General features: G+C 40.7%; 1 protein-coding gene across 7 annotated transcripts in view; it reads right to left on the bottom strand.

Annotated features, from left to right (window-relative positions):
- chrm2a (cholinergic receptor, muscarinic 2a) overlaps positions 1-12167 on the bottom strand; it is a 68728-nt gene that overhangs the window by 23427 nt on the left and 33134 nt on the right. For 3 of the 7 annotated variants that reach the window (XM_048549578.2, XM_048549580.2, XM_048549579.2), the window contains one exon: positions 7906-7980. The exons of 3 other annotated variants lie outside the window; for them this stretch is intronic. In XM_048549578.2, coding sequence (XP_048405535.1) covers positions 7906-7929 — 24 coding nt within the window. In that variant the 5' untranslated portion in view covers positions 7930-7980. Of the gene's footprint in view, positions 1-7905; positions 7981-9316; positions 9402-12167 lie in introns of those variants that run through there. One more of the 7 variants, XM_048549581.2, reaches the window with a different exon arrangement.

Here is a 12167-nt window from a genome sequence, read left to right on the forward strand (position 1 = left end):
TCTGAAAATCCAAGTACAAATGTTCACCAACTCTCCTATGTCATCTTCAGTAAAATCCTCAGAGATTTAATGTTTTCATCAAACACAATTCTCTGCTCATAAATCCATGTTATGCCCATTCAGACCATTTGAATGCAATGCCATTTTATCAGATACTTTATAACATTTACTGTGCTACTGATCTAACACTAGCAGTTCTAAAATTCCCTATTTCCTCTCTCTTTTCCTTGTTTGGGTGACATTAGATATCTTCAGTTCCCAGGAACTATACTGTAGAGTCTTAGAAGATGGTCACCAGTGCATCCACTATCTCCACAGCTGCCTCCTTCACCATTCCATGACGTAGAACATCAGGTCCAGGGGATTTATTAATCTTCGGTTCCATTAATTTCTCCAACACAACCTTCATGCTAGTACTAATTTCCTTCAATTACTCATTCTCTCTAGTCCCTTGGATCTCTAATTTTGTGAGATTGTTTGTATCATCCAGAGTGAAGAAAGACACAAAAGACTAAATCTGACATTTTTTTGGCTATGCATCAGTTTTATTAAGTTTCACATAGGGCTTCTTCCCACAAGGCTAGTAAGAATTCTTGCTGCATCTTACCAAATTCAACTCATTAGCCATCCACCTCGCCCTGTGGCATGCCCCTCACCTGATTCTAGACTCACCCTACCCTGCATCATTCCTTAACAATTCAACAAACCCTGAATTTCCACCACCAGCATCCCTGGAGCCTATGCTATCTGTAAAAAATCATTGTGCACCTGGTCAAGCATTAGCAATCAGTGTTCACCAGCAACATAATGGCATAACAATGACAATGCTATGCTACTCATGGCCAATGCTCCCTTTGAGCTGTGTGGCCAAGCAGCAACTCAGAGTCCTGATCAAAGATTCTTCTTAAGCCATTGCAACATATTTCTGCATCAATGAAATGCCAAGATTCAATTTACAAGCACCAATGACATGGTGAAAATTATTTTTGACCAGCTTTTGAATCCTAAGCACGCTTACTCTGCGTGAACGGACAATGAAATTTTCCCACACCTCAGGTTTATCACTATTTCTGTAAATTTGTATGCTTTCATTTTTAATCTTACAGAAAGCTTAGCTTCTTCTGTTAACTATAGCTGACTTACCTTTTCTTATTTCTGTGCCTTGAAGAAATGTATAATTGCACTAAAGTACATAACAATGCTCTAAAGTCTATCAACTGCCTTGCATCATCACACCTTTGAATGTATTTTCCCAATTCACCTCTGCCAATTTGGTTTTTGCACCTTCATTATTTCCTTTGTTCAAATTTAAGTTTGAATTACTTTCAAATACTATGTAAGATTATCTCATATTATGGTTACATAATACTTGATCCAAAATAGCCTTTCCTCTGTTTGGCTCCTCGACATTCTGCTCCAGATAACCAACCCTTTGACACTTCAGAAACTCATCCTCTACAACACTAGTGCTCATTGGGTTTTCCCAAGCAATATATTGAATTTAATTGCCTATGCTTATTGTATTACACATCCTAAATGCTTCTCTAATATATTGTTTAATACACTGTGACTTTTGTTTAATGACACTTACTCCTACCAATAACTTCAGATCTTTGTTGTTTCTTAGTTTTGCTCTGCACCACCGCCTTTTCTTTTCCTCCAATGATAGTTAACAGATATCGGATCAAATTACAAAGAACTGGCAGAATTATCATGAAAACCAATATTGTCTCTACAGCCTTTCTGAGGTGCAGGGAAAAGAAAGCATGAACCATCCAGGATAGCCAATTACAGAATCACTTTTACATCTTTTGTGCTGTGTACTTTCCCGTAAGATATTACTTTAGCCACCAAGGTATCAATTATTCTCCTTTCCACTTACCATGTCTTTCCTCAAGGCCGCAGAGAATCTCACGTGCATCCCTTTCCACCTACACGCTCACGCAAAATTTGCTAAAATCCTTACAACCATTTCATCTGTCTGACCATGCTTACTGCTTCTTCCTGCCATCATGTGCACAACATAAAGATGCCTCTTGCATCTCAAAAAAACTTAAACAGTGCATAGTAAACATTATCACTCTCTTTGGAAGAGATGTTGATGCACAGAAGGGCTTCAATATACTGGATCAGAAAGAAGGTGCTGAAAAGCTACAAATATTGTGACCAATGAATGACTCCTCCATTGACAGTGTTGGTAAATATTGAAAATATTAGTAAAAACAGCCACTGTGACAGCTAGGCTAGAGGCAGGGCATAATAGAGTATTTGGACATCAAGCCTCCTCTTTTCCTACTGAACTTTATCAGTAACACAGCAATATCACGCGCAGCTGGTATGCTGTTACTGTTTATCCTTTTTATCCTCTTTTTTAACAACATACAACTTGTCAATACAGTACCAAAGATGAAGGAGGAGGGCCCTCCTGAAAATGGGCCATTGATCATTTTTATTTTCCAAATGCCAGCAGAGAAATTCACACTCAATGGGGAAGAGATATTAAGTTTAAATTGGCCAGGTCCTTTAACAATTTTGCTCTATATGTTAAACCTGTATCTGAAATATCACCCAATTTGGACTGTTTCAACACACTCTAATCCTGCTGTAAAGGTTAAAATGGCAAAAAAATCCTTGGAGTTAGGACATTGTGGTGTATTGATCAAATTCTTTCTTGCATGGGAACCAAAAAACCTTTTCTTCTGGTGAACAGAGCACCTCAGGAGAGATTTCAGCCCTGTAGGCCACTCTGATTGAGCAGCCAGTATCAATGCCAAATTAGATTTCATGCTGACTGAGTTCTTGAGAAAAGAATTTAAAATAATGTTGAGCAATGAGTGAAGCAACAGGACAATTGATTTAAAAAATTATTGATGTTACTGCAGTTATTAGCCATTCCTCAGTTAGTGATATTTGGCTTCAACAAAAACATTATTTCAGGGTCATTAAGACATCACATTGATGACAAAAAGACTAAGAGGTTGGAGTGAACTGTATTCTCCATTTTCAGATAATAAAACTCAAGGTCATAAAGGCTAATTAGAAATATGCTAAGAAAGCCCATATATTTAATATATAAGTTGAAATATGCAAAGGAATAGTTTAATATTGCAAGTGTAATTTTATTGGAATCTTCTTCAACTTGAAGTAGAAAAACAAAGCTAGAAGAATGTATATGCCTAGAAAATGAAATCTCCCGGAAAGCAGCCACCATCAGATGAGGTCTCTGCAAGGGGGAAGAGCAACCAGACAAACACTTAACAAATAATCACACTTCAAAGCTGTGTTAGCAACTTCAGTTAACCTCAACTAATTAAGATGCCTGCTGAAATGCAAAAATTAATTAGTGTGCAGAAGTAGAATCAAAGTTAACTTAGTGTCTTATGGTCTTATGCTTCAATACTCTGATAAGGAATTAGTGTGCAGGGAATTAGAATACCGTGATGAGTTATATCCATAATAGGCTCAGCAATAGGAAATAAAAGGTAATGTCAATGAATGCTTTATGAAGGGAAGTGATTCTCAATTGTGTTCCACAGGACGCAGAATTGGGTTCCTTGCCATTTGTTGAGTATACTATATTAAGGTCACCTTTATGGCCAATGCCACCATTAGGTGGAGCACCAAAGGAAGCTACTGAATGGAAATCCATTATCGCAGAATCTAAAGATTAAAACAATATTTGAACTATATTGAATATACAGACTGTTTTCAATTAACATGTAGCTCGCATGTTAATGTTGTTTTCTGTCTGGCTAGTTTGTTGACACAGAACCCCGGCTGTAAATCAAGCAAACTGGCTCAACTGCGCAAACCTGTGCAAATTACCAGCACTGTAGTGATGGGAGTGATTGAATTTGAAAATTTTAAATTATTTTCTTTTGTCTCTCACCCACAAATATTGAAAATAAAGAACAACTCCATGCCAGTGCTGTATATCACCAGTGCTCAGGTAGATCTCAGCAGCCATTTTTAATGGCGATAACCTTCACTTGCATTGGGAGCAAACACTCTGATGTATTACTAACTCACACTTAAATGTGGGAGACATGATTGACAAATTTGCAGATGAATTAAAAACGGACCATGAAATTGATAGTGACAAGCATAACTGTCAACTCCAAATGTATATAAATAGTTTGATTGAATGGACAGAAAAGTTGCAAATGCAATTCAGTCCAGAGAATTGTGTGACACTTCACTTGGAGTGGGCAAACAAGGCAGGGGGATACAGAATAAACAGGAGGATATTGATAGAGGATGGGAGGGCATTTAGAATACCTGGCCACAGGTCCCTGAATGTGTCAGGACAGGTAGATTAGGTGATACAGTAAACATCTGGGATGCTTTCTTTGAAAGGGAGGTACAGAAACCAGGGATCGAATACTGGAACTGCATAAAATGATGGCGAGACAACAGCTGAAATTTTCTGCACAATTCTTGTCACAATATCTCAGAAAGGATATCTAAGGTTTTAGATTAGATTTGTAGCTCGGGTTGTGGATGTTATGGTTGGTTGGCTTGCCGAGCTGCTTCATTGTTCTGCAGATGTTTCATTACCCTTCTGGGTAACATCATCAGTTCAGCCTCTGATGAAGCGCTGTTGTGTTTTCCCACCTGTTATTTAAACTCTGGAGTCCTCATTTCTGGCTCTCCTTCGCAGTGGAGTGTATATAAGGCCTAAATCTATGTGCTTGTTGATGAACTTCTTAGTGGAGGCCCACGCCTCTAGGAATCCCCTTGCTTGCGCTGTTTGGCCTGTCCCAGGATCCTGGTGTTGTCCCAATCAAACTGGTGGTTTTCCTTTGTGGTTGGAGATGAGTGAGTATTGGTCACGTTTTTTTTTAGTTGACGGTTGATGTTCGTGTACTCTTGTGGCTAATTTACTTCCTTTCTGTCAAATGTAATGTTTGTGGCAGTCTTTGCAAGGAATTTTGAATATTACGTTGGTCCTGTCCATAGTGGGTAACAGGTCTTTGGTTCGGGTTAGCAGTTATCATAGGGTTAATGTGGGTGTAGGAATCTTGTGGTCAGTTCGGATGTGTTCTTGATGTAAGGTAGTGTGATGACAAATGATATAACTGCTCTGGAGACAGTACAGATGGGATTCACAAAGGTACTGTCACAAGTTAAAAATTGCAGGTGTGAGGAAAGAGTTGTTATTCCTAGAACAGAGGAAGCTGAGGACAACTTAGTTGAAGTGTACAACATAAAAATGGGTTTGGATAGAATAGACAGGGAAGGCCTACTTCCCCTACTGGACAGGTCAATTACCAGGGAACACAGATTTTAGGTGATTGGTAGAAGAGTTTGATGGGTCTTAAGGAAAAGATTTTCATCCAGAGGGTAGCAGGTGGCTGGAGTTCACTGCCCTGTTTGGTGGAGTATGCAGAAACCCTTAATCATTTAGGAGATACCCAGATCTTCACCTGAAGTGCTGTAACCTTCAAATCTATGGACTGGGTGCTGGAAGGTGATATCACAGTGGCAATTTGTTTTGTTTTCCTCAGTATGCACAAGCACAATGGGCTGAATGGCCTCTTTTTGCACCTTTCTGTGGTTCTAGAATGATTAGACTGAACGGCTCCTGTGAATGACTTATTAACTGGCCTCACAGATAGCTCTTAGCAGAAACAATTCATAACAGGCTAATAGAACCATGAAGCCTCTGAAAATTAGTTCAAAGGTACAGAAAGGTATTTAAGGGAATTATGAAATTGATTGTGCGAAACAGAATAGAACGAGATTCAGAATTCTGGTGTGATGGCCTGGTTGATCAAAGGCAGAAAGCAAGTGTATTACTTATAGGAGTTCATAGAAGGGTGGACTTTAACGCTATGAGCTATACAAAGAACTTGACATACTGTTAGGCATTTTGAATTAAAGGAAACATTTATAAGCGCAATGATGGCTTGCCAATATAATATCCAGATCCAGACCTGTAAAAGGATACATTTTTGAAGGAAGCTTTTGCGGTAGGTAGAAGAGAGAATTCATCAAGCTGCTTACATACAGACTTCAGCCTAAGATTCCTGGGTAGCTTGAGAAATCATCAAGATACAAGACACTAAGAAGGAAACAGAAAGAAAAAGAAAACTGCTTGTGCTTACCAACTGTCTTGTGAGACTTCGGCTAGTTCTCTCTGTCTGCCATAGTCATATGTTTTGCTGTATAATTAGTGTTATATTCCATTTAACTCAATGTACCTAACATATTGGTTATGGTTGAGCCTGATTGAGTGATTAAATGATTGATAACATCAACTAATTGTGCTTAAATACCAATATGTCGCTGAGCTGAAAAACTAACAATTATGCTAGAGACACTCCAGTGGTCAATGGAGTGAATGCTCAAAAGACACAATGATCCTTACCCATTTATATTTTAGACAAGCAAACTTTTCTTTAAAATAAATATTCTTATATTATTTATATTATAATCCGACATTTCAAAAAATTTAATGCTGTGACAGTGTGTGTTTCTGCAGTATAATTTCTAAAGAAAGGACATTGACCTGAAGCATTGTCTGGGATTTTACTGGTCACTGGCAATCTGATGATGGGCTGGCAAAATGATGATGGAAGGTATAGGAAGGAAAGCCAGACATGAGATCACCACTGTGGAACATTTCAAAAGATGGGTACAGTATTTGCTTAGCCACACATGAACCAGAAGACAGCCCACAATTATTCAATTAATTGACCTACTGACAACCATTGCAGCACACACAAGGACTCTACTTGTGTCAGAACAGCTTTCCTGATAACTCTTAACAGTGTTAGGTGCATCAAAGCTATCTGATCACTGGACTGCTTTCCGGAGAGACCACTCTCTCCGTGACTCCTTTGTTCGCTTGCTTTCCGGAGAGACCACTCTCTCCGTGACTCCCTTGTTCGCTCCACACTGCCCTCCAACCCCACCACACCCGGCACCTTCCCCTGCAACCGCAGGAAATGCTACACTTGCCCCCACACCTCCTCCCTCACCCCTATCCCAGGCCCCAAGATGACATTCCACATTAAGCAGAGGTTCACCTGCACATCTGCCAATGTGGTATACTGCATCCACTGTACCCGGTGTGGCTTCCTCTACATTGGGGAAACAAAGCGGAGGCTTGGAGACCGCTTTGCAGAACACCTCCGCTCAGTTCGCAACAAACAACTGCACCTCCCAGTCGCAAACCATTTCCACTCCCCCTCCCATTCTCTTGATGACATGTCCATCATGGGCCTCCTGCAGTGCCACAATGATGCCACCCGAAGGTTGCAGGAACAGCAACTCATATTCTGCCTGGGAACGCTGCAGCCTAATGGTATCAATGTGGACTTCACCAGTTTCAAAATCTCCCCTTCCCCTACTGCATCCCTAAACCAGCCCAGTTCGTCCCCTCCCCCCACTGCACCACACAACCAGCCCAGCTCTTCCCCCCCACCCACTGCATCCCAAAACCAGTCCAACCTGTCTCTGCCTCCCTAACCGGTTCTTCCTCTCACCCATCCCTTCCTCCCACCCCAAGCCGCACCTCCATCTGCCTACTAACCTCATCCCACCTCCTTGACCTGTCCGTCTTCCCTGGACTGACCTATCCCCTCCCTACCTCCCCACTTATACTCTCTCCACCTATCTTCTTTACTCTCCATCTTCGGTCCGCCTCCCCCTCGCTCCCTATTTATTCCAGTTCCCTCTCCCCATCCCCCTCTCTGATGAAGGGTCTAGGCCCGAATCGTCAGCTTTTGTGCTCCTGAGATGCTGCTTGGCCTGCTGTGTTCATCCAGCCTCACATTTTATTATCTTGGAATTCTCCAGCATCTGCAGTTCCCATTATCTCTGATCACTGGACTTAATTGTCTGGCTTTGGCACATTAAAATAAAATCATAATAAACCTTCACACAGGAGCCCTGACTTACCCCTTGCAACCTCAGTAGCATCATCAATCAAGATCCTCCGATTGTCCTGGTAATTTTCAAGATGCAGGCCACCACCTTTAATTGGACAGTGGAATAAATGATAGTCTTTAATTGGCCTCAGACAGTAAAGTCCCTTCACTGACCTGCCATCATGCACCTGGCAAAATCCCAGCCATTAAGATTGATTCTCTCTCCATTATTCTATAATCTCTTTAATATTTCTGACATTTCTTTTATTTGGGATTTCCACAGTCCACTGCATTTTGCTTTCGCTGCAGGATAATTATTAGGAAAAATACAGAATACTGATTGGGAATTGTTCTATTTTAAAGGCAGTGCTGTTTCCTGCTAAGCATCAGAGACAAAAATTGATCCCTGTCCTGGAAGTAAGATTAAATGTAGTAGGCAAGAGAATAGTGAATAGGTAGGATGTGACCATTATTTTAAATTGAGCGGGTTGTATAAGGAGAAGGGGGATAGTTTTCATTTTGGGCATGAGCAGACAAAAGTCATTTCTTCGCAAACTAGAAAACTTGATTGCGTTTCCTTACCTGATTTACCTTTGCAAAATTGACCCACTGATTATAGTTAGTAAAAGGTGGAATTAAACAAATGTTAGGAAGTGCTCAAACAGAGTGATCAATTAATGAAATAAATTTTAAGTAAGTATAGAGATGCCAACTTTGAAACCTGTTAAGAAAATGTTTGAAGCTGCAATTCAAGGACATGCAGGAATTCCTGGATAATCTTTCGGAAAATAGGTTCAAAGAAATATTTCAGTTTTGTGACAAGTAAGTGGAATTTTAAATTCAAGAAATGGCTTTTGCGTTCAATACATACTTCTCTAATCAGAAATCCAGTCAAGCTGGGTCAGGAATCAATAATGAAAGTAAAGGTCACCACAGTATGCTTTATAAAGAAACTCAAAGGGTCTATCCTTGACCACTCAGGCATTTTGATGGTTATGCACGAAAGTGTAATAACTGACCATCAGTTTGAATTCAACATATTTCAATGGGACATAATTTAAATTACCAATGACAGTAAATGAAAGCACCAGCCTGATGGTGGATGTAATTTACTGACTCAAGAGTAGAAATGAGGGAGTTGACCTATGCTGATGAATGTGAAGTTGAATACCGGTGATGTTAAAAGATGGAAAATGCAAATTGAACATGAAAGGTAACCTTTCTCAGAAGGCAATCTGCCCAGGCATTTATACTGAGAATGATACAAGTGTCCAACTAAGAAACTTATGCTAAAACTTTAATCGGATTCTCCCTAACACATCCATTTTAAATTTGATACAAGACTTCATGTTAATAAACTCATATGGAGATGAATGCCTGACATGCCACATCCATGCACTCAGAGATTAGTTTTAAAGGCCCTCTAACAGACAGACACTCACACCATATGATGTTGTTTCTTCACTTGCAGTTACATTCCTTTCCATTTTATTTTTCTGCTCGCTAAATGACTCAGTTGTTGAAGTCATTCTTCCTCCTTGACAGAGGCACAAGCCTCCCCTGAAGGCTCAGGAGTAATTTATCTGTTTTTGTAAAATGAAGTCACACAAATCAGGACAGTCTACAATCCATAATTTATACTGAATTAACTCAACTCAGCTGTGACACTGAACAGACAATGAGAATATTAAAAAGTCATGGATAAGAAAAACTATCAAGCTCCAACTCACTCAGCATAGAAGCTAATACACTTTCAGTGTTTGCAAACAAAAACAGAAGTTGCTGGAAAAGCTCAGCATGACTGGCAGCACCTGTGAAGAGAAATCAAAATTAACACTTCAGGTCTGGTGACCCTTCCGCATCACAGATGCAGCCAGACCTGCTGAGTTTTTCCAGCAACTTCCATTTTTGTTTCTGTTTTGTTTTCATTTGTGGAACATGGGTGTCACCAGCTGGCCAGCATTTATTGCCTGACCCTCGCTACCGTAGAGAAGGTAGTGGAGAACTTACAACATTGTTAGTTATTTCAGTTTGTATTCAGTATTCTCAATGTACTGGGAAATAATTAGTTCTTAAGCAATGATTTTTCTAACCTTTTTAATTTTACAATTGACAGCTCACTAATCTAGGAACCTGAATGATTGGCACCCCATCCACCATTCGCTCCATCACTGGCGTATGGTGGCAGCATTTTGTACCATCTGCAAAATGTACTCCAGCAGCTCATTTAGGCTCCTTCAACAGCACCTTCTAAGTCCACAGCCTTTAGAACTTAAAAGGGCAAAAGCATTAGATGCATGGGTACACTATCACCATCAAGTTTCCCTCCATGTCACACACCTTCCTGACCTAGTACAAAATCGCCATTCCCTCCCTGATGCTGGGTTACAACCTTGGAACTCTCTTCCAAACAGCACTGTGAGTGGACCTACCCCCAAGAACTTCAGTGGTTCAAGAAAGCCGCGAACCATCACCTTCTCCAGGGCAATTAGGGAGCGTCAATAAATTATGGCCTATTCAGCGATTCCCGATCCAATAAGTAAAGAAAGAAAGCGGAAAGTAATTATTGCCCCTTGGGACTGTTTCAACATTCAGTGCTATCATAACTTAACTCCATATACCTGCCTTTGTTCCAAAATCCTGATATCTTTGATAGATTTTTGTTATCCAATCTCAGAATTAATATATACAATTGATCCAGCATTAATCACAACTTGAGGGAGAGATTTCCAAACTTCTGTCATCCTTGTGTGTTGAAGCATTTACTGATCCCATTCCTGATAGACCTGGCTCTAACTTGTATGCAATGTTTCCTAGTCCTACACTTTCCAAACATCAGAAAGTAGTTTCTTTCTATCCATCCTGTAGATTCTGTGACACCTTTAAAACTTCCATCAAATCATTTTTTAAATCATTTAAGTTCGTGTAGGAAACCTAATTAGTGTAATACCTCCTTCTGATATAATACAGAGTTCAGGTAAATGTTGGTAATCTACATCACACCCCCTCCAATGACATATTTCGTTTTTCCTAAGGAGTGCGGCCCAGAACTGCTCGCATTAATTCATGTCAGCTCTAAACAGGGTTTTGTACAGCTGAAGCACGATTTTCAATTTCACATAGAACATAGAACATAGAAAAGTACAGCACAGTACAAGCCCTTCGGCCCACGATGTTGTGCCATGGAATAATCCTAATCCAAAAATAAAATAACCTAACCTACATTCCCCTCAATTCACTGCTGTCCATGTGCATGTCCAGCAGTCGCTTAAATGTCATTAATGACTCCGCTTCCACGACTACCACTGGTAAACTATTCCATGTGGTCACAACTCTCTGAGTGAAAAACCTCCCTCTGACGTCTCCTCTATACCTTCCTGCTAACACCGTAAAACTATGACCCCTCGTGGCAGTCAATCCTGCCCTGGGGAAAAGTCTCTGGCTATCGACTCTATCCATGCCTCTCATTACCTTGTACACCTCGATCAGGTCACCTCTCTTCCTCCTTCTCTCCAGAGAGAAAAGTCCGAGCTCAGTCAACCTCTCCTCGTAAGACAAGCTTTTCAGTCCAGGCAGCATCCTGGTAAACCTCCTTTGCACCCTCTCCAAAGCCTCCACATCTTTCCTATAATAGGGCGTCGAGAACTGGACACAATATTCCGTGTGTGGCCTCACCAGAGTTTTGTAGAGCTGCAGCATAACCTCGCGGCTCTTAAACTCGATCCACCTGTTAATGAAAGCCAAAACACCATATACTTTCTTAACAACCTTATCCACCTGGGTGGCAACTTTGAGGGAGCTATGCACTTGAACACCAAGATCCCGCTGTTCCTCCACACTGCCGAGAATCCTGCCTTTAATCCTATATTCAGCATTTATGTTCGACCTTCCAAAATGCATCACTTCACATTTATCCAGGTTGAACTCCATCTGCCACTTCTCAGCCCAGTTCTGCATTCTGTCAATGTCTTGCTGAAGCCTGCAATGGCCCTCGATACTATCAATGGTACCTCCAACCTTTGTGTCATCAGCAAACATACTAACCCACCCCTCAACCTCTTCATCCAAGTCATTTATAAAAACTACAAAGAGAAGAGGCCCAAGAACAGAGCACTGCAGGACACCACGCAGCACTGACCTCCAGGCAGAATACTTATCATCTACAACCACTCTTTGCCTCCTGTCAGCCAACCAATTCTGAATCCAGACAGCCAAATCACCCTGTATCCTATACTTCCTGACTTTATGAATGAGCCTGCCGTGGGGAACCTTATCAAATGCCTTGCTGAAGTC

This window comes from Stegostoma tigrinum, chromosome 18 (assembly GCF_030684315.1).
Source record: "Stegostoma tigrinum isolate sSteTig4 chromosome 18, sSteTig4.hap1, whole genome shotgun sequence".
Lineage (NCBI taxonomy): Eukaryota > Metazoa > Chordata > Chondrichthyes > Orectolobiformes > Stegostomatidae > Stegostoma > Stegostoma tigrinum.